This window comes from Chiloscyllium plagiosum, chromosome 4 (assembly GCF_004010195.1).
Source record: "Chiloscyllium plagiosum isolate BGI_BamShark_2017 chromosome 4, ASM401019v2, whole genome shotgun sequence".
In the NCBI taxonomy this organism is placed as follows: domain Eukaryota; kingdom Metazoa; phylum Chordata; class Chondrichthyes; order Orectolobiformes; family Hemiscylliidae; genus Chiloscyllium; species Chiloscyllium plagiosum.
In genome coordinates this window covers 45577660-45595838 of record NC_057713.1, presented here as the reverse complement: position 1 = coordinate 45595838, position 18179 = coordinate 45577660, and the positions used below count along the sequence as shown (strand labels likewise).

Below are 18179 nucleotides of genomic sequence, written 5' to 3'. Positions count from 1 at the left end.
CTGGGTCTGCTGCTTTTTGTCATTTATATAAATAATTTGGGTGTGAACATAGGAGGTATGGTTCGTAAGTTTGCAGATGACACCAAAATTGGTGGTGTAGTGGACTGCCAAGAAGGTTACCTCAGAGTACAATGGGATCTTGATCGATGGGCCAATGGGCCGAGGAGTGGCAGATGGAATTTAATGTTGTGAAACTTGGAAGGGTTCAGAAAAGATGTACAAGGATGTTGCCAGGGTTAGAGGGTTGAAGCTATAGGGAGAGGCTGGATAGACTGGGGCTATTTTCCCTGGAGCATCGGTAGCTGAGGGGTGACCTCATAGAAGTTTATGAATTCATGAGGAGCATGGATAGGGTAAATAGACAAGGTCTTTTCCCTGAGGTTGGAGGAGTCCAAAACCAGACGGCATGGGTTTAAGGTGAGAGGGGAAAGATTTAAAAGGGATCAAAGAAGCAACATTTTCACACAGAGTGTGGTGCACGTATGGAATAAGCTGCCGGGGAAGTGGTGGAAGCTGGTACAATTACACCATTTAAAAGGAATCTGGATGGGTATATGAGTAGGAAGAGCTTAGAGGGATATGGGCCAAATGCTAGCAAATAGGACTAGGTTTATTTAAAATAGTTGGTCAGCATGGACGAGTTGGCATGTTTCCGTGCTGTCTGTTTCTATGACTCTAAGCCTGCCTCTCATTCTTCTAAACTCCAATGTGTACAGGCCCAACCTAATCAATCTTGTCTCATAAGAACATCTCTACATATCCAGTGAATATTCTCTGGACTACCTCCAATGCCAGTATGTCCTTCCTGGGAAAAGGAAGCAAAATCTTCTCAGTACTGTGGAAGTGGTCTAACTTGTGTCTTGTATAGTTTTAGAAAACCTCTTTATTTTTGTCTCTTCATTTCCTTTGAAATAAAAGCCAACAGTCCACTTGCTTATCCCCCACAGAACTAATTTTTTGTCATTTATATACAAGGACTCCAAATCTCTCAGTGCTGCAGAGTTCTGCAGTCTTTTCTCCATTTAAATAAAATTTAACTGCTTTATTTTTCCAACGAAAGTGCTTGAACTAACATTTTCCCCCATTATTTTCTATCTACCAAGTTGTGCCCACTCAATGAATCTGTCTATATACCCCTTGATGTCATTAACATCTAGAAGTCTATCGATCACTATTTGAACATAATAACTGATGCTACACAGCTGTCTGGGTTGGGAATGCCAAAGTTTCACTACCTGCTGAGTGAAGATATTCCCCAGTGACTTCCCCCTTACTCAAAGACTGTGCCCCCTGGTTCTAGATCAACCTCACCAGTAGAAACTTCCATCCTGTGTCTACCCTGCCTGGCCCTTTAAGTATCGGTAATTTTCAATTAGATCACGTCTCATTCTTCTAAACTCAAGAGAATGCAATATTTCATCATTGGACAATCCAGCCATCTCAGGAGTTAGTTTGGTGACCTTCTGCTGCACGCTGTCCATGAAAAGTGTGAGGACCAAACATGCAGGTTTTCTCCAACTGAGGCAAAGCATTTTTACTCATGTATTGAAATTCTTTTACAATTGAGGCCAAACATACCATTCACCTTTCTAACTGCTTGCTGCATCAGCATAATAGTTTTGTTCATATCAGATTGCATTGGTGAGAATGCAGGAGTGATTTACAAGAGTGGCTGCAGGAATAAGTAACTTCAGTTATGAGGATAGATTGAAGAAGTTAGAACTGTACTCCTTGGAGACAAGAGGTTGAGAGAAGATTTGATAGTGGTTCTTCAAATCATAAGTGGCCTGGACAGAGTAGATTAAAATCAAGAGGACATAGACATAAAATGTGGAAACAAAGCATGGGTGTTAAAAAAAAGATTGTTTTCATATAGTGAGCAGTTAGGGTATGGAATGCACTGCATGTAAATGTTCAATTGAGGCAGTCAAGAAGCCATTGGATGAAGATTTGAACAGAAATGTATGCAGGGATATGGGATTAAAAAAGCAGGAGATTAACCCTCGATAATGCAGGCATTATAGCCTGGCCCTTTAAGTATTCTGTAATTTTCAATTAGATCACATCTCATTCTTCTAAACTAGAGAATGCAGGCCCAATCTCCTCAATATTTCCTCATTGGACAATCCTGCCATCTCAGGAGTTAGTTTGGTGGCCTTCTGCTGCACTCCCTCCATGATGGCCTGATGGCCTCTTTCTGCACTGTAAAAATTCAATGACCGAAACAAAGACACCCAAGTCCCTTTGGATAACAACACTCCCCAATCTCTGAACATTTTTAAAATTAGATTTTAGATTTAGATTTTATTGTCACATGTACTCAAGTACAGGAGGACATTGAAAAATGTATACTGTCACCACACACTGCGTCATCTTAGGACAAAGGTATATAGGAACAAAGTAGTAAAAGAAACAAAATTACAAAGTTACATTAGCTTCAGAGAATTATTAGAAAATAAAGAAATAAAAGTAATGGTTAACATGATAGTCCTTCTTAATATAAACTAGAAAAATAAAGGAAAATAATAAATAACATATCATGTCTTTCCATTCCTCCTACCAAAGTGGATAACCTCACACTTATCCACATTTTATTCCGTTTGCCATAAAGTTACCCTATCACTCAATCTGTCCAAATCCACTTGAAACTGCACTGTCTTCCCATACGGTTTTGTAACATTTGCAAATTTGAAAATATTACATTGATCCCTGCATCTAATCATTGATGTAGGTTCTGAACAGCCTAAGCACTAATCCTTGCAGTACCCCAGTAGTCACAGCCTACCAACCCAAGAATGATCCAATTCTTCCTAATCTCTGTTTTCTTTCAAATAACCAGTCCTCAAACCATGTAAGCACATTACCCAAGTTCCATATGTCCTAATTTTGTTCACTAGCTTCCCATGCTCCCATACTCCCACTAATTTCCCAAAAATTTACCTTTTTGATAACCTTCTGAAAATCCAAACTTGCACTGGTTTCACGCAAATCCTCTGCTCAGAATATCCTCAAAAACTGTGACAGGTTCATCAAACATAAAGTCTAATTCATAAATCCATAGTGATTCTTCCCAAATGTCCAGCTGCCAAATCCTTTGTAATACACATTAGTATTTTCCCTACTACTATTATCAAGATACCAGTTATTCCAAATTTATTCCCTCACTCTTTTCTTAAATCAAGGAATTACTTTTGCAAACTTTCAACCTACAATTATCATTCCAGAATCTAGTTTTGAAAGATGATCACCAATCTGTTCCATTATCTCTGTAACCACCTCTTTTTAATCACTCTAGAATGCAGATGATTGGGTTCAATGGGTCTGTCAACTTTCATGAACTTTCCCAACACTACGTTTTTGTAAATATTAATTTCCTTTAGTTCCTGATTCTCTGGCATCCCTGGGACCTCTATTATTTCTAGGAGATTTCTTTCACCTTCCAAAGAAAAGACAGATACAGAGTAGTAAAAAAGCTTCTCTGCCATTGCGTAAAATAAATTCTCCTGTCTCTGCCTGTCATAGACTCACATGTGTCTTTGCTCATATTTTCCCTTTCACATAACTATAGAAGTTATTCCAGTCTGCTCTGATACGTCTTGTCAGTTTCCACTCCATTTTCCCTGTCTTTTCATCAAGTTCTTGATCCTACTTCATTGAATTCTAAAATGCTCCCAATCCTCGGGCTTATTTCATTTTCTGGCAGTTTTATAAGCCTCCTCCATTGATTCAATAGTATCTTTAACTTCCTTTGTTAGCCACAGCTGACTCACTTCTCTTGTTGGTTTGTATGCCTTAAAGGAATGAATTTTATTATAAAGCATGCATTAAGCATTTAAGTATGAGCCATTGTCTGTCTTTTATATATCTCAAAGGAATGTATGTTTGTTACAAGCCATGTATTACTTCTTAAAATACTAGCTGTTGCTTTTGTATCATTATATACTATACCATCCCCATATCTCTGGATTATTTTTAATATATGGAAGACGATCCATTTCTCTCAAATATACTTACTAACTGAAATTCCATTGTGGGGGAAAAGAGGGTCCACAATCCCATGGGATGGAGGGAGAATTCCAAAGTTTCATTTTGACTGAACAAGTTCCTCTTCATCTCAGTCCCAAATGGCCTATCTCTTATTTTGAGTGTGTATTCCCTAGTTTGAGACTCCCAGAAAAGGGAAGATATCCTTGTTGCATCTGCCCCATTGAGCTGTGCAATTCTTTTATATGTTGTGTGTGATCACTCAAACCAAATCAAATCCTCAATGAAGACTGGGATCAAACAAGACTATGTCAACACACTAATCCTCTCCTCCACCTTTCCCATTGAAAAAACCCAGCTGTCTTTCAGTGAACTGCCCACAGGCATGAAGTTAATATACGCAACAGACATGAAACTGTCCAGCTGATGCCATGTTCAATTCAAAACTAAAGTCACTCCAATCTCAGAGATTCAATGTGCAGCTGACACTTACGTGTGCATGTTCACTCAGAAATAGAGCTCCAAGTCAATGTTGACTCCCCCTCCAAAGTAAATGAGAAATTGGACCATTGACTAAATATCTGGAAAAATAAATTCCCCCTCCAACCATCTACCAAGCACAAAATCTCCCAGCATTCCTGAAGAGCGAAAGCAAGACTCCAGAAAATGAAGAGCATTTTCCATATTTTGTGAGTCTCTCTTCAAAAAGGCAGAAACTGGTGATGATGACTTTCATAAACTATGTGCTATCTCAGCCTTCAAAAAAAACATGTAGATCCAGAATTTCAAACCTGAAACTACAATCAAGGTCTGGTGGGCAGCAGTGATCCTATAGTCCAATATACTTTGGAGACTTGGATGGTCTACAAATGTCTCAGTGACATTACTGAGCCTGAGCTTTTCTCAGCAACAAATGATGTCATTGAGTATGAGTTGGGCAATGAAGTTGGCGGAGACACTAGATAGAAATTTTCAATTGCTGATTTGCCAGGCTGTTAAATGGCAGAGGGTTTGATGAGGCAATGTTGGTTTCAGGAAACTCCTGGCTATGGTTGGAAACCCATTTGCAGCATGCGACATTACAGTGTTTTGTTGTGTCCAGTATGTTGCACCCAGACATTGGTCAATGCCAAAGTCAAGATAGAATGGCCTAAGGATGTGCTACCTTTTAATTTTCCCTTCTCCTTTGTATGAAGCAACACTAGGTTCTTGCCTCACAGTGACAACAGGAATTAGGGGGAATTGAAAGCTTGAAAATCTATTCCCTGTTCTCACAACACTTTCCTTGATGACTCAGCATGATGACAAGTGATACTCAAGGTGCTCCAAATCTGGCAGGATGCTTGCTAGTCCAACAGCAGCAGCCTCTCTAAAATGAATATGCACAATACTGATGCATCAATCACATAAAACCAGCCTCAGTAGGCAAGGTATGTCCAGTTCGTGCCTGACACCCAATTCCCAAAGCAGCTGTTCTACTTGGAGCTTAGTTATGACTGCAGACTCCCAGGAGGACAGTGGAATTGTCTCATTTAAAGCATCCCTGAAGTAGTCAAACATATCCTCTGTGCGATGGGAATCCCAGACTGGCAAAGTATCAAATAAAGAAAGTTTATTGGGAAAGAAACCACACACAGACAGATGTTGCAGAGGGTAAGGCAAATTCTTGGAGAGATCTCACAGTACATCAAATGTCTTATCTGCTTAACCCTTCAAGCACCACCTGCCTTATAGGTCACAGTGTCTGCAATCTGGACTTGTTATTTAATTATTGGAAAACTATCGAATTGGAGTGGAAGCAAGTCATTCCCAATGCATAGGGAAGCAGACAAAAGTTGCATCTTCAGCATATAGAGGTGAAACCTCGGCATTCACAGAGAAGTCAGTAATTATCTGCTGCAACAAAAACAGAAGTTGCTGGAAAAGCTCAGCAGGTCTGGCAGCATCTATGAAGAGAAACCAAAGTTAATGTTTCAGGTCCCGTGACCCTTCCTCAGAACTGAGGAATTACCTACTGCCTTTACTGGATTTGGCAGCCATCAGAATTTCTATGCCAGAAACAAAATGACTGTATTATTGGCCATTTCCCTATAGCTGCCAACAAATGCACTGTGAGATATGGTAATGAGATCTAAAGGACAGGACAAATGCTGACATTGATGATCTCAGGTATCCAAGTGCTTCCTCCCTGCTCCTGTAAGACAGCATGCATGTTTGGATGCTGGGCATGATATTTTTCATCCTTGACCACGGGGTGCTACCTACAATTGAACAGCTTACCGGCTCAGTTTTGAAAAAGAGTCACAGCAGACTCAAAATATTAATGCTGTCTCTCTCTTGACAAATGCTGTTGGGCTTGCTGAGTTTCTTCAGCATTTTTTGTGTTGTCACCAGCTCACTCCCCTTTGTCAGCATCTGTGTGAACAATGGGCATTTAAATATATGAAGTGCAATGCCCTCGGAAGAGAGGGGGATAAAGTGGACAAATGGCACCAGTCCAACCAGTTTACACAAGAGAACTATTGTCACAGAATCATCAGGTTAGCAGGAGACCATTCAACCCACTTGATGCAGTACAAGTTTATAAATCTGAAGGTGCAAGATCTTGGTCATATTGTGACATTCTTTGCTGAGTCATTAAGGAAAGTGTCATGAGAACAGGGAATAGATTTTCAAGCTTTCAATTCCCCCTAATTCCTGTTGTCACTGTGAGGAAAGAACCTAGTGTTGCTTCATACAAAATAGACAGGAAAATCAAAAGGTAACTCAACCTGAGGCCATTCTACTCTGGCTTTAGCATTGACCAATGTCTGGGTGCAACCTACCAGCAACAAAACACTGTAATGTCGCACGCTGCAAATGGGTTTCCAAACATAGCCAGGAGTTTCCTGAAACCAACACTGACTCTCTAAACCCTCTGTCATTTAACAGTGCGGCAAATCAGCAATTGAAAATTTCTATCTAGTGTCGCCGTCAACATCGTCGCCCAACTCACACTCAATAACATCATTTCTTGCTGAGAAAAGTTCAGGCTCAGCAATGTCACCCAGACATCACCAGAGACAGCCAGGGCAATGTTATGGACCAGGGAGACTGGGCTGTCAAGAAATTGCAGACATTCATGCAACAAGTCTCTGGATTGTAGAGCTCTGAAATTAGGGGGAGGTCTAAAACAACAGAGTGTTGAATCTTATGTTTTTTTGGTTAAGTGTGAATTATGTCATGTTTAACAAAGCATTTCTCTCTGTGAGGCCTTGGGAGTCCTCTCACTGCATCTCACCAGAGTTGCCTCATTAGTACCTACTTCAAACCTATGGCAGCCCTCTAGTCTGATTCCATTCTACCTCTCAACATTGCCAAGATATCCCAGAATATGCTTGCAACCTTATGTTGGCACCATCTTTAAAAGATATTGTGTATCCAGCACTTCCTCACCGGAACTGCCCTATAGTATGACTGACATTTGCTCTGGACATGATAGATGAGGAAAAATTGCACCTTGCTTTGTACTATTACCCTGGAAGTGTTTCTGAACAGGAAGGTGCTGAGGTAGAATATCCTCTTCCTCAGGATGGCAAAGAGCAGATGGCACCATCTTCTCTTTGATACCTCTCAACCTCTCTGTGTGATAATTATCTCCCACCAAAGCTCACTTCCTAATACTGTCACTCCTGTCTGCACATCTTGCCTCACTCACTCTCTCCATCCTAATGCCACCATTAACATAGCATGCTCTCTGCACTGCCCATTCACTCTCTTGGTGCACTTCCCCACATGCACCAAAAGTAAAACCTGTGTCACTCATTTTCACCTTGCTTAATTCCTTCCCCTCTCTTCTTCTAGCAGGAAAACATCCCTCATCGAGGCAGAAAGAATCAAGAAAGCTGGTGGACTGCCCGACATTTGGTTCCGCACCGCTTACATGGAGAGGATGCTGAGTCTGAGAACCCTGAGTGGCTGACTAATGGGGTCCAAGTTCTGGACTGGTATTGGATGCTGCCCATGACTTACTGTGACCTCCTGACTGAAGACTACCTCTCCAGATGTGACTGAGGACAACTGACAAGCATCTTGGCTTTGTGTCTGTGCTAATCAGCAAGACAATGCAGCAGCGCTGGCAGCCTGGTATCCCTGGCTTAAAGGCATGGTGCTAAATGACAAGGCAAGACAGACAAGCACCCAAGGTAGACTCAAAAGTGAGTGATTGCTAAGAAGACACATAGATCATAGAATTCCTAGGGTGCGGAAACAAGCCATTCGGCTCATTAAGTCCACACCAAACCTCCAAAGAACATCCCACCCAGACGCACAGCCTACACTATCCCTGCAACCCTTCATTTCCCATGGCCAATCCACCTAACCTGCACATCTTTGGAAATGAACAGTCTGGAGATGCAGCCTGGTCCTGACTATGATGTAGGGACCTGTCTCCAGTGCAGACTGTCTTTGCTGAAACATTGCAATAATAAAAGCTGTTGTGGTCTGAGGTATGCAGAACTGAAGAACAGTAGTGTACTATCAGTGGATTGGAGGTATAGGGATTTTAGAGGTTGCCACATGGTGGATGTCAATGTGTGTGAATTAGTGGTGCACACGGCCAGCTCCTATCGAACATGCCAAGATGCTATTGAATGGTGACCAACACAGAGGCTGTTTGCAGCCAGCAATGAGCTAAAGTCATCAGGTGCCCACTCTGACTTCTATGTCACAAGTTCTCAGTATCTAGTTTGCTCACAGTAGATGGTAAAAATAGAAAGCCGTGTATTATTAAAAAAAGATGTGAAATTCAAGTTGCTAACAGGCAATAATCCAGCTTAAGAGGCAACTTGATACTGCTGAGCTAAAAGCTCTCATTGATGCTCAGAACTTAGTTAAAAGACACAGCAACTTGACCAGACATCCAGATTGGCCTCACTGGATATCTTGTGCCATTAACAAAATTGTTCAGACTCCAGTAAGATCCCTAGCAGTGAGAGAGAGAGAGAGAGAGAGAGAGAAAGAGAGAGAGAGTGAGGCAGAGACATGGAGAGGGAGACAGAGAGGGAAAGTGGTTTTATTCACGCTGAAAGACCATTTGGTTTGAGAAATACACTTGTATTTAGCATGCTCGCTTTGGAGGCAGCCCAGAGAAGGTTCATGAGGTTGATCCCAGGTATACAGAAACAGTCTCATGAATACAGAATGAGTAAGTTGGGCTTGCACTTACTGAGTTTAGAAGAATGAAAGCCAACCTTATTGAAATACATGTGATTCTTAGACTACATGCAGAATAGATGTGGAAAGGTTGTTTCCATTCGTGGGAGAGTCAAGAACCAGAGGACAGAATGTCAGGATAAGGAATCACACATTTAAGACAAAGACGAGGAAATCTTTCTTCTCTGAGGGTAGTAAATCTGTGGAATTCTTTGCCAGTGTCGAGGTAGGGTTTTTAAGTATATTCAAAGCTGACAGAAACATATATTTTACTCAGTGAGGAAACAAAGGAATATGGCAGAAAAATGGAGCTGAGCATTATCAAATCAACCATGATCTCAATGAAAGGAGGAGAAGGTTTGATGGGCTGAATGGCCCACTTCTGCTCCTATCTTATGGTCTTATTAGCTGGCTTGTTTAGTCATGTGACATTCATGTTTACTATAAATGCCTGTGCGTGCAGTGCGTGGTAGCCCCACATCTCTTGCCAAATGCTACAGATGGTTCCCGATATATTAATGTCCAAATTATGAACACATGCATTTATAAACGAGGTGTATCATTAATCATACAAATGTTTCCTTCTACTTATAAGTTGCTATTTTGTCGTCCTGACCTGTGTTCTGACTTGCCCGCAAATCGACTTGTAAATACTCAAGAATGGAACCCATTCGTAACCCAGCGACTGTAACTATCAGCTGAAAATGTGTGGATCTTCAGAGCTAAGAGGCAGCCAGCTATTGCAAAAATAACAATCTGCAATTTTGGGGTTCCTGGGTGAGTCGAATGGCAGAGCAGTTTTTTTCTTTCAATTGCAAAGCTATGGCACAACTGCAGAACTATCTTTTTTAAAGCTGAGTAAAAAAAGAGTTGAAACCCTGCTATCAGGGCTGAGGAAAGATTGCAACAAGCTGTGTTTCAGCCTATATCTTACTGAGAAGAAGAAAAGTCAGACATAGCAGGTTTTTAAAGCTTTGAAGATTCATTTCGAACTGTGTGTTAAATGTCACACATGGAATGGCATGTGTTCAACATCAGACCGCAGGGGGCAGTGAGACTTCTGATCAGTGCGTGACCTCACGGATACATCTAGCCAAATCCTAGAAATCTGGACATCTGAAAAGTGATCTCAGAGATAGGACTGCCTGAGGCATAAGAGATTCATGCTGAAAAAGGAGAAACTTTCTCTTAAAAAAATCTATCAATATGTACAGAAGCTCCTTGACTAGTATGCTCTAGCTGATGATTGAGATTGTTAATGGAGGCTTTGTATTATGTTGAGACACATTCCAGGCCAAATGAATTATTTAATTGAGAAAAATGAAGAAATATGTACAGAAGTCAACAGAATGATAAAGTCCAGAGAGTGAGATGTAAATATTGCAGAGGACACAACACAAGTGTGAAGGGAGCATATCTAACTGGAAGAAATCGAATCACTTTGCATACATGTACTTGGCTAGAAAAAGGAAGAAAATAAGTCTTTTAAAGAAATGGCTGTTGGAAAGATGGCAGCTAATGAATCACTCCACACTGTCCAATAGACTGATGTTCTCAGATGTAAATACAATAAATGGTTTCATGACCATTAGAATGAAGAATGCAGAAGGAGGATATCATGGGAATGTGAAGAGGTAGTTTAAATCTGAGATAGATATATTTTTGTTAACAAAGGTATGAAGGGATGTGGGCTAAAAGTACATGCAGTTAGGCCACAGACCAGCCCTATCTCAGAATGGAGGAAAAGGTTTGAGGGGATGAATGGTCTACTCCTGTCCCAATGTTAAAAACTGTCAGATATACACTGGTCCTTCGTGCAGCATTAATGAACTTCATAGACCTGTGAGTAGTTCCTCAAGATGATGACCCAAAAGTGAGCCTTTGAAAGTGAGGCTATATGATAAAGTGATCTTCATGCCAAGAGAACAGATGTTACTGACAGCCCAATGTAATGGGAAGAATGACAATCTGGAGCTCTATATAGTGGTGATACACAAAATCAAATCACCTCAGCTGAAGCAGATTTAAAACATGGTCCAATATCCAAAATTTATCAGAAAAGGTTTGAAGTGTCAAACAGGTCCTAAAAGGTTACAAAGATGCTTTCAGAGATCCGGTATGTCTTCCTATTGAATGCCATCTTGACGTGCGACAGACCACAAGGACCTGACAAATAGAATTCCAACTGCCCCCTCCTGTCCAAACTGAAAGACGAGATGGAGGAACTTGAAAAGAATGGAATAATCAAAAAAAAAGTTACGACTAGATTAGCAGCATGGTAGCAGTGAAAAAACTGGAAAACAGAGTATGCTTGGAACCAAAAGATCTGAAAGAAACTTTGAAGAGATCTAATTTCTGAATGCCAATCATTGAAATAAACGTTGCCTCACCTGCAAAGACAAGGTCTTCATAGCCTTTGATGTGAAGGAAGGCTACTGGAAAACAAAGCTTAATGAAAGCAGCAATCTTCTTACTATGTTATGGAGACCATTTGGGAGATACAGAATTTGTACACACTATTTCACATTTCTACTTCTCCAGAAGAGTATTGCAGACAGTCCGGCATAATGATTCCCTGAGTGGAACCCAGTTTTGATCTGCTGGTTTTATTGCTATTCATTCACAGGATGTGGCCATTGCTGGCCAGACTAATATTTATTGCCCATCCTTAATTACCCAGGAGGGCAGTTAAGCATCAACTGCATTGCTGAGGGTCTAGAGTCACATGGAAGCCAGACCATATAAGCATGGCTGTTTCCTTCCTTAAATGATATTAGTGAATCGGATGGGTTGTGAAGGAAGTGGTTGTGTAGATGTGCAGGCACAATGGTAGAATTGCAGAACACAATCAGAATCTAGCGCGTCAGCTTACAGAGAGCTTGCCAAGTGAACCCGAAGCTGAACAAGTAAAAGACACAATTGAAGTCAAGTTGGTAAGTCGGGTACTGACAGCAAAGAGACTTTGTCTGAATCCTGACAAGGTGAAAGCACGAAAGGCAGCAACCAACAGATATGAAAGCAGTGCAATGATTCATTGGATTTGTGAACTGTTGAGTAAAAGTTTTGCTTAATTTGTCAACACAGTGTGAATATCTACCTATGCCTACTGCTAAAAAGTATAGTGGTTTGGAACACATATCAGGAAGTAGCTTTCACAACTAGTGATGATAATGCCAATTATGCTGAGTTAATATTGATAGGGCAGCATGGCGGCTCAGGGGTTAGCACTGCTGCCTCACAGCACCAGGGACCCGGGTTCAATTCCACTCCAGGTGTGGAGTTTGCACATTTGCCCTATATCTGCATGGGTTTCCTCTGGGTGTTCTGATCTACACCACAGTCCACAATGTGTAGGTTAGGTGGATTGGCGATGCTGTCAGGCATATGTAGGTTAAGTAGATTCAGGTGAGGATTTCACCTGATGAAGGAGCAGAGCTCTGAAAGTTTGTGATTTCAAATAAATCTGTTGGACTATAGCCTGGTGTCAGGTGACTTCTGACTTTGACTACTAGGTGTTAGACAAGTTGATATCAATGATTACCTGTGAGAGTGCAAAATGTCTGAAAGCACATTTTAGTCATGACAGCACTTTAAACATTGTGATAAGAAACAATGGTTCACAATTCACAAGTGAAGAATTCACACACTTCATTAAGGGTTTGAAAATTCAACACCATTCATCATCTCCATATTATCCAAGTCAAGTCAAAACACAAAGGTGGCAGGGAAGATTGCCAAAAGAAATCATCAATAAATGAAACAAAAGCCAATCCTTGATTGGAGAAATAAATGTATTTGGAAATAGACAAGGAAAGTCTTCCAGTACATAGACAAATATCACGCTGCACCCAAACCACTCATCCAATAACAAAAAGTCTACGGAATCCAGAAATAATAACAGGCATGAATGATAAAATCAAAGTGAAATAACTAAATTTCACAGTTATAAAACTGCCAAGTCATTACCAAAGCTGAGCTATGGAGGGCTAGTCAGAGTGCAAACATTCACTGCTCTCATCAGGGGTTAGTCCATGTGACAACTTTAAACCTGTGCTGAGCAGTTGTGACCTCAATCTGGCGAACAACCAGATATATTGTTGCAAGCACAGACACCATGTACAACTACAGAAGCAGTACCTCATTGTTGACAGGAGAACAGGAAGATGTGATCTAGGTGTGACAGTTAGCCCATCAGTCTAGAGGTCCACTGCTCCCCAGCAATGGAAATGATCTGAAATGATTACCATGGTAACAGCATCCCATGAAAGTCTTCCCAGAGAAGAAACACCATCCTGAGAACAAGCAGTGCCAACAAGAATGTGCACGTGTACCATTAAGTGACCTGTATGATTTAAAGACTTTCACTGAATCAAATAATTGTTACAGTGCAACAGGTCATTCAGCCCAACATGTCAACAAAGCTTTCTGACCACGCTGACTTACTGCCAAACTTCACTCTTCTCCCCACAATCCTGCACACTGTTTCTATTTATATAATCCTCTAATGCCTTCTTGAATGCTTCAACTGAACTTACTCCAAATTTTCAGACAGCACATTGCAGACTATTTGCTTTGTGACAGGTTTCTCTCACCTTTCATTTTCTTCTTTGTGGGGACAGTTTTTTTTTTGCCTACCTATTCTAATCTATCCAGACCCCTCGTGAATTTGAAAAGTTCTGTCAAATATTCCGTCAGCTTTCTCCTCTTCAAAGAAAATGGTCCTAAATTCTCCAAACGACCCTAATAAATAGATTGTCATCCCTGGAACCATTCTCATAAACCTCTTTCTTCATTTATTAAAATATTTCCTCAATTGTGGCATCCTGAATTGTCCACAACATTCCAGCTGAGGTCTGACCAGTTTCTTTTATAAGTTCATATAGCTTCCCTGCTTGTACTCTCATATCCCAATTAAGTATGGTATCCTTGATTAACAGCTCTCCCTGTATCTGTCCTCCCACTTTTAATGACCCTCTACCTCTGTGTATATTTTAGAGTGCTACCTTTCATTTTAAACTGCCTTAGCACTTTCTATCGACATGTATCACCAAACATTTGTCTGCCCTGAATTTCACCTGCAATATATCAACCCACTCCACGAACTTATCAATGCCCTTTTTTGACAAATTTGACATTGTCCTCTTCTCAGTTTAAAGTTCTCCCAAGTTTTGTGTCATCCATAAACTTTGAAACTATACCAAGAACACCAAAATCTAGATCATTCAGATATATATTGGAAAAGCAAGAATCACCATATCAATCACTGGTGAACTCCACTATAAAACTTCCTTCAGTTTGAAAAATACTCACTAACCATTATTCTATCTTGCATCTCTCAGCCAATTTTGTATTTGACATTGCTACTTTTTTTTGCCTCAAGTCTGTTGTGCAGCACTGTATTGAACACCTTTTGGAAGTTCATATAAGTCATATCAATAGCCTTCCCCTCATCAACGCTCTGTTAGTTCTTTTAAAAAAAACTCAAGCATGTTAGAAAATTTTCCCTTAAAGTGATGTCAATTCTTCTAAATTAATCCACACTTTTCCACCTTTGACTATTAATTCTAGCCTAAATAATTGTTTCCAGAAAATCTCCAGAAGTTAAATTAATATCTTTGTAATTACTGGGCTTACCTTCACAACTTTTTTGAACAAGGTTGTAATGTTTGTAAAGCACCAAATGCAAAGAAGAGTAAAAGATTGTGACCAATGCCTCTACAATTTCCGCTTTCACTTCCTGAAAATGTTTGGATACCTCTCTATGTGGCACATTTGAACATGTCTCCTGGTTCCTTATCAAATTTAAGTACCAACCACTTTTCATCTAGTGTCTGAGTTTCCTCCTGTCATCTTGGTCTGGGCAGCATCAGCCTCATGGGTAAAGGCAGATACAACACATTAATTTCACAACTCAGCCATATGTGAATCTCCTTTTTTGGTCCCTAATTAGCCCCTACTCCTCTTCTTCCCATCCTTTTACTATTGATCTGCTTCTTGAAGGCTTTCCATCTACTGTGGTAGATGGAAGTGGAACTTTGTAGAGATTAATTAGATTTTCATTGTTTGCCATGTATTTTGAGTAACCTGTAAATGCAAATAATAATGCATGCATGTGTTCTGTCTTATTTTTAATAGGAAGAAACGTTATTGCACTTCATGTGAGTATTGGCTTGCCGTAGTCATACGACCTCTAGCTCTGATGTAAGTGGGCTATGTGCACAGTCTGTGGCAGCCATTAAATTCACATCGATGGAAACTGTCTACTTGTTGCCTTGTGTGCAATTGCTATCTAGAACCTCAAATGAAAGACTTAACTGGCAACGAAAATAGACCGAGGAAAACTGTGCTCTATATTACGACAATCTCAGTGTTGCTTCACATGACCATTGGAATTCATGAATTCCCAATATGCGAAGGTAAACTCCGGAATATCAAGCCATTTCAAAAAAAGATGCAATTTCTGCACTTAAAAGTTATTGACGATTATATTTGACAATTCAAATGGCACTGGTCTGTTAGTATCACTGACAGGAGGTAAGCAGATCCTGTCTGATAACTTTTCTGTCATCTGATTAGCCGCTTTTCAAAATGTGCCAGTCAGCAAAGCTCTAAGGATGCTGCCAGCTACCTTGAAAAGTCACATCGGCTTTTTGCTGGCCACTTGTTAGAAACCAACATGTTGAAGCTGGCGTCTGTGTGCCGAGGCGGCTGCAGCCCCCCCGGATCGGCTTGCAGGCTACCTCCGAGCCGGATACAAACAGGAGCAATACAACTTCCAGGCTCATTGTCTGGATATCCGATCGGGCTGAGAAAACAAGAGACGCTTCAAAAAGCCGTAGGATAATTAAAGGCGCGTTCTCCTATGTATAAATGCATCCGTGTTCAGTGGTCAAATTTGAGGAACGACTAACACACTCGAATGAATGGGTTGAACCCCAAGTGACTCGTTATTTGAACATTTCTAAACTTTGATTTTTTTTAAATGAACACAGGGTATAAATTATTAATAGTTGGACTATATTAGCGGTTGGGATCTGGGTTATCAGCTGATTTGGTAAAATGAAGAGATTTCCGAGACACATAAAAATAAAGTTTGCTAAGGTTAACCATCATCGTTAGGTTTGTGCTGATTGCAACTGGTCTCTTTCCGATTCCGGTGATCTTCAGAATGAGATAAAAGGCACATTCACGAAGTCACTTCCTTGAGATGTAGTAACACTCGTTTCCCTGAGGAGTCTCCAGCCCTGAGGAATGTCAGAAAGCCGGAGGAACAGTCATACAACACGAGGCAATGGGGTGAGGGCGGGTGAAGAGTGTGTGTGTGTGTGAAAGAGAGAGACGGACAACGATGGTTCAAACATACAACTCCGCCTTAAAACAGAAAACATCCAGCCTCCGAACACGTTTATCCCCATTGGCCCGACAGGGAATAATAAATCATCCCAAATTCCCCCCTTCTGCACAAAACTGCTCAGGAAAGAGGCAGTCACCAAATCATCGGAGAAAGAAAGAGCTTGTCCAGTCTGTAAACATCCTTCCAGACACAGGTCTTTTCACACTTAGAAACTGAATCATTAGAAACACTGTTCTGAGACATTAATATGAGTACGTCTTTGTTTAGCATTTAAAAATAAAAAATATTAAACATGTTTCCCCCAAGCAATCGTACGCACGATGGAGAAGCTGCAGAAACGTGTTGTTACTTTAGTAATTTATGGAGATCCCAGTGTGTGTGTGCCCTATCGGAACGTCAGACTATTCAAATGTAATACTCAAACAGGAATATTTCCAGAACAGGAAAAGAAGTCTTGCAAACTTACCTCCACGCTGAAGGGCTGGTCTTCCCCGCAAACCGAACAAATAATCCACAGCAAGGTTTGCAAGTAAAACACACCGGAATGTATGAATGCAAGTTGGCTTCCTTTGTACAGTGTGGCTAAAGGCTTTGTGAACCCGTTTGCCATCTTTCAGAGCAGGGGCCGCTCATTTGTGTGTGACTGGAGGCAGAGCGAGACTGTGAATCAAAGAGAGCAGCCAGGGAGCTGTATGGAGCTCGAGTGCTCTGGGCTGCAGATCGCTCCTGAGCAATTTCACTGGCTCCAACCACACAACTCGGAGTGTAACAGTCCAGGGAACGTCCAGCGAGCCTGCGCACTGACTATCAGACGACCCTCCACCACTGGAACAGTCCTCTCTCAGTACTGTACTGAATCACAGCGAAAACCCAGCCAGCAGAGCCTGACACAGGCACTCTTCATTCATTATGCAGACATTGTATTTATCTGTCTCTTGGCAGGGAAGATAGACAAAGTGTAATTAGTTTAAACGTAATGTTTCTCCCCTGTGCTCTGGTGGCTACCTTCTGTTAGTAAGACAGCTGCAATGCCGAAGTTATTCCTGGCAGTGTTTTATTTTGATATCAGTAATGACTTATGAGAAATTTCATTTTTTTTAAAAAAAGAACACTCACTGTGATTAAAGTACACCAAGATTCCACGTTGGGAGCAAGCGCTTTTCTTTTTGTCTTTGCCTCACTTTTAGAAACAAAAGAATTGACAGCAGATGAAATTCAGACTGGCAGGAAAAGAAGTCTTCACACATTCCAACTTTTGGTTCATATCCCTGCAGGTTACACGTCAAGAAGATATTTAAGTTTAATTTAGTTGATGAAGGTTTCTGCCTTTATCACCCCCAGATGCTAATGCCCCACCCCTCGGGGGGAAAACCATCTTCCCTTCATTCCTTCCATAATTAATTTAAATCTATGTCCCCGTTTATTGACCACTATGTGAAGGGAAATGAGACTTTTCAATCCATGGAAGATATAGAATGTAGGGAAATAGATGGTGACATCTTGCAAAATGTCCATATTACAGAGTGTTGGATGTCTTGGAAAGCATAAAAGTGAATCAATCCCCAGGACCTGATCAGGTGTACCCTAGAACTTTTTGCAAAGCTAGGGAAGTGATTGCTGGGCCTCTTACTGAGATATTTGTATCACT

At 40.9% G+C, this 18179-nt stretch overlaps 1 protein-coding gene across 3 annotated transcripts in view; it reads right to left on the bottom strand.

Annotated features, from left to right (window-relative positions):
• LOC122549012 (matrix metalloproteinase-16-like) overlaps window positions 1-17220 on the bottom strand; it is a 252380-nt gene extending 235160 nt beyond the window's left edge. For all 3 annotated transcript variants that reach the window (XM_043688128.1, XM_043688130.1, XM_043688131.1), the window contains exon 1: window positions 16998-17220. In XM_043688128.1, the coding sequence (XP_043544063.1) occupies window positions 16998-17141 (144 nt within the window). In that variant the 5' untranslated portion in view covers window positions 17142-17220. The remainder of the gene's footprint in view (window positions 1-16997) is intronic.
• Between the last annotated feature and the right edge of the window lie 959 nt (window positions 17221-18179).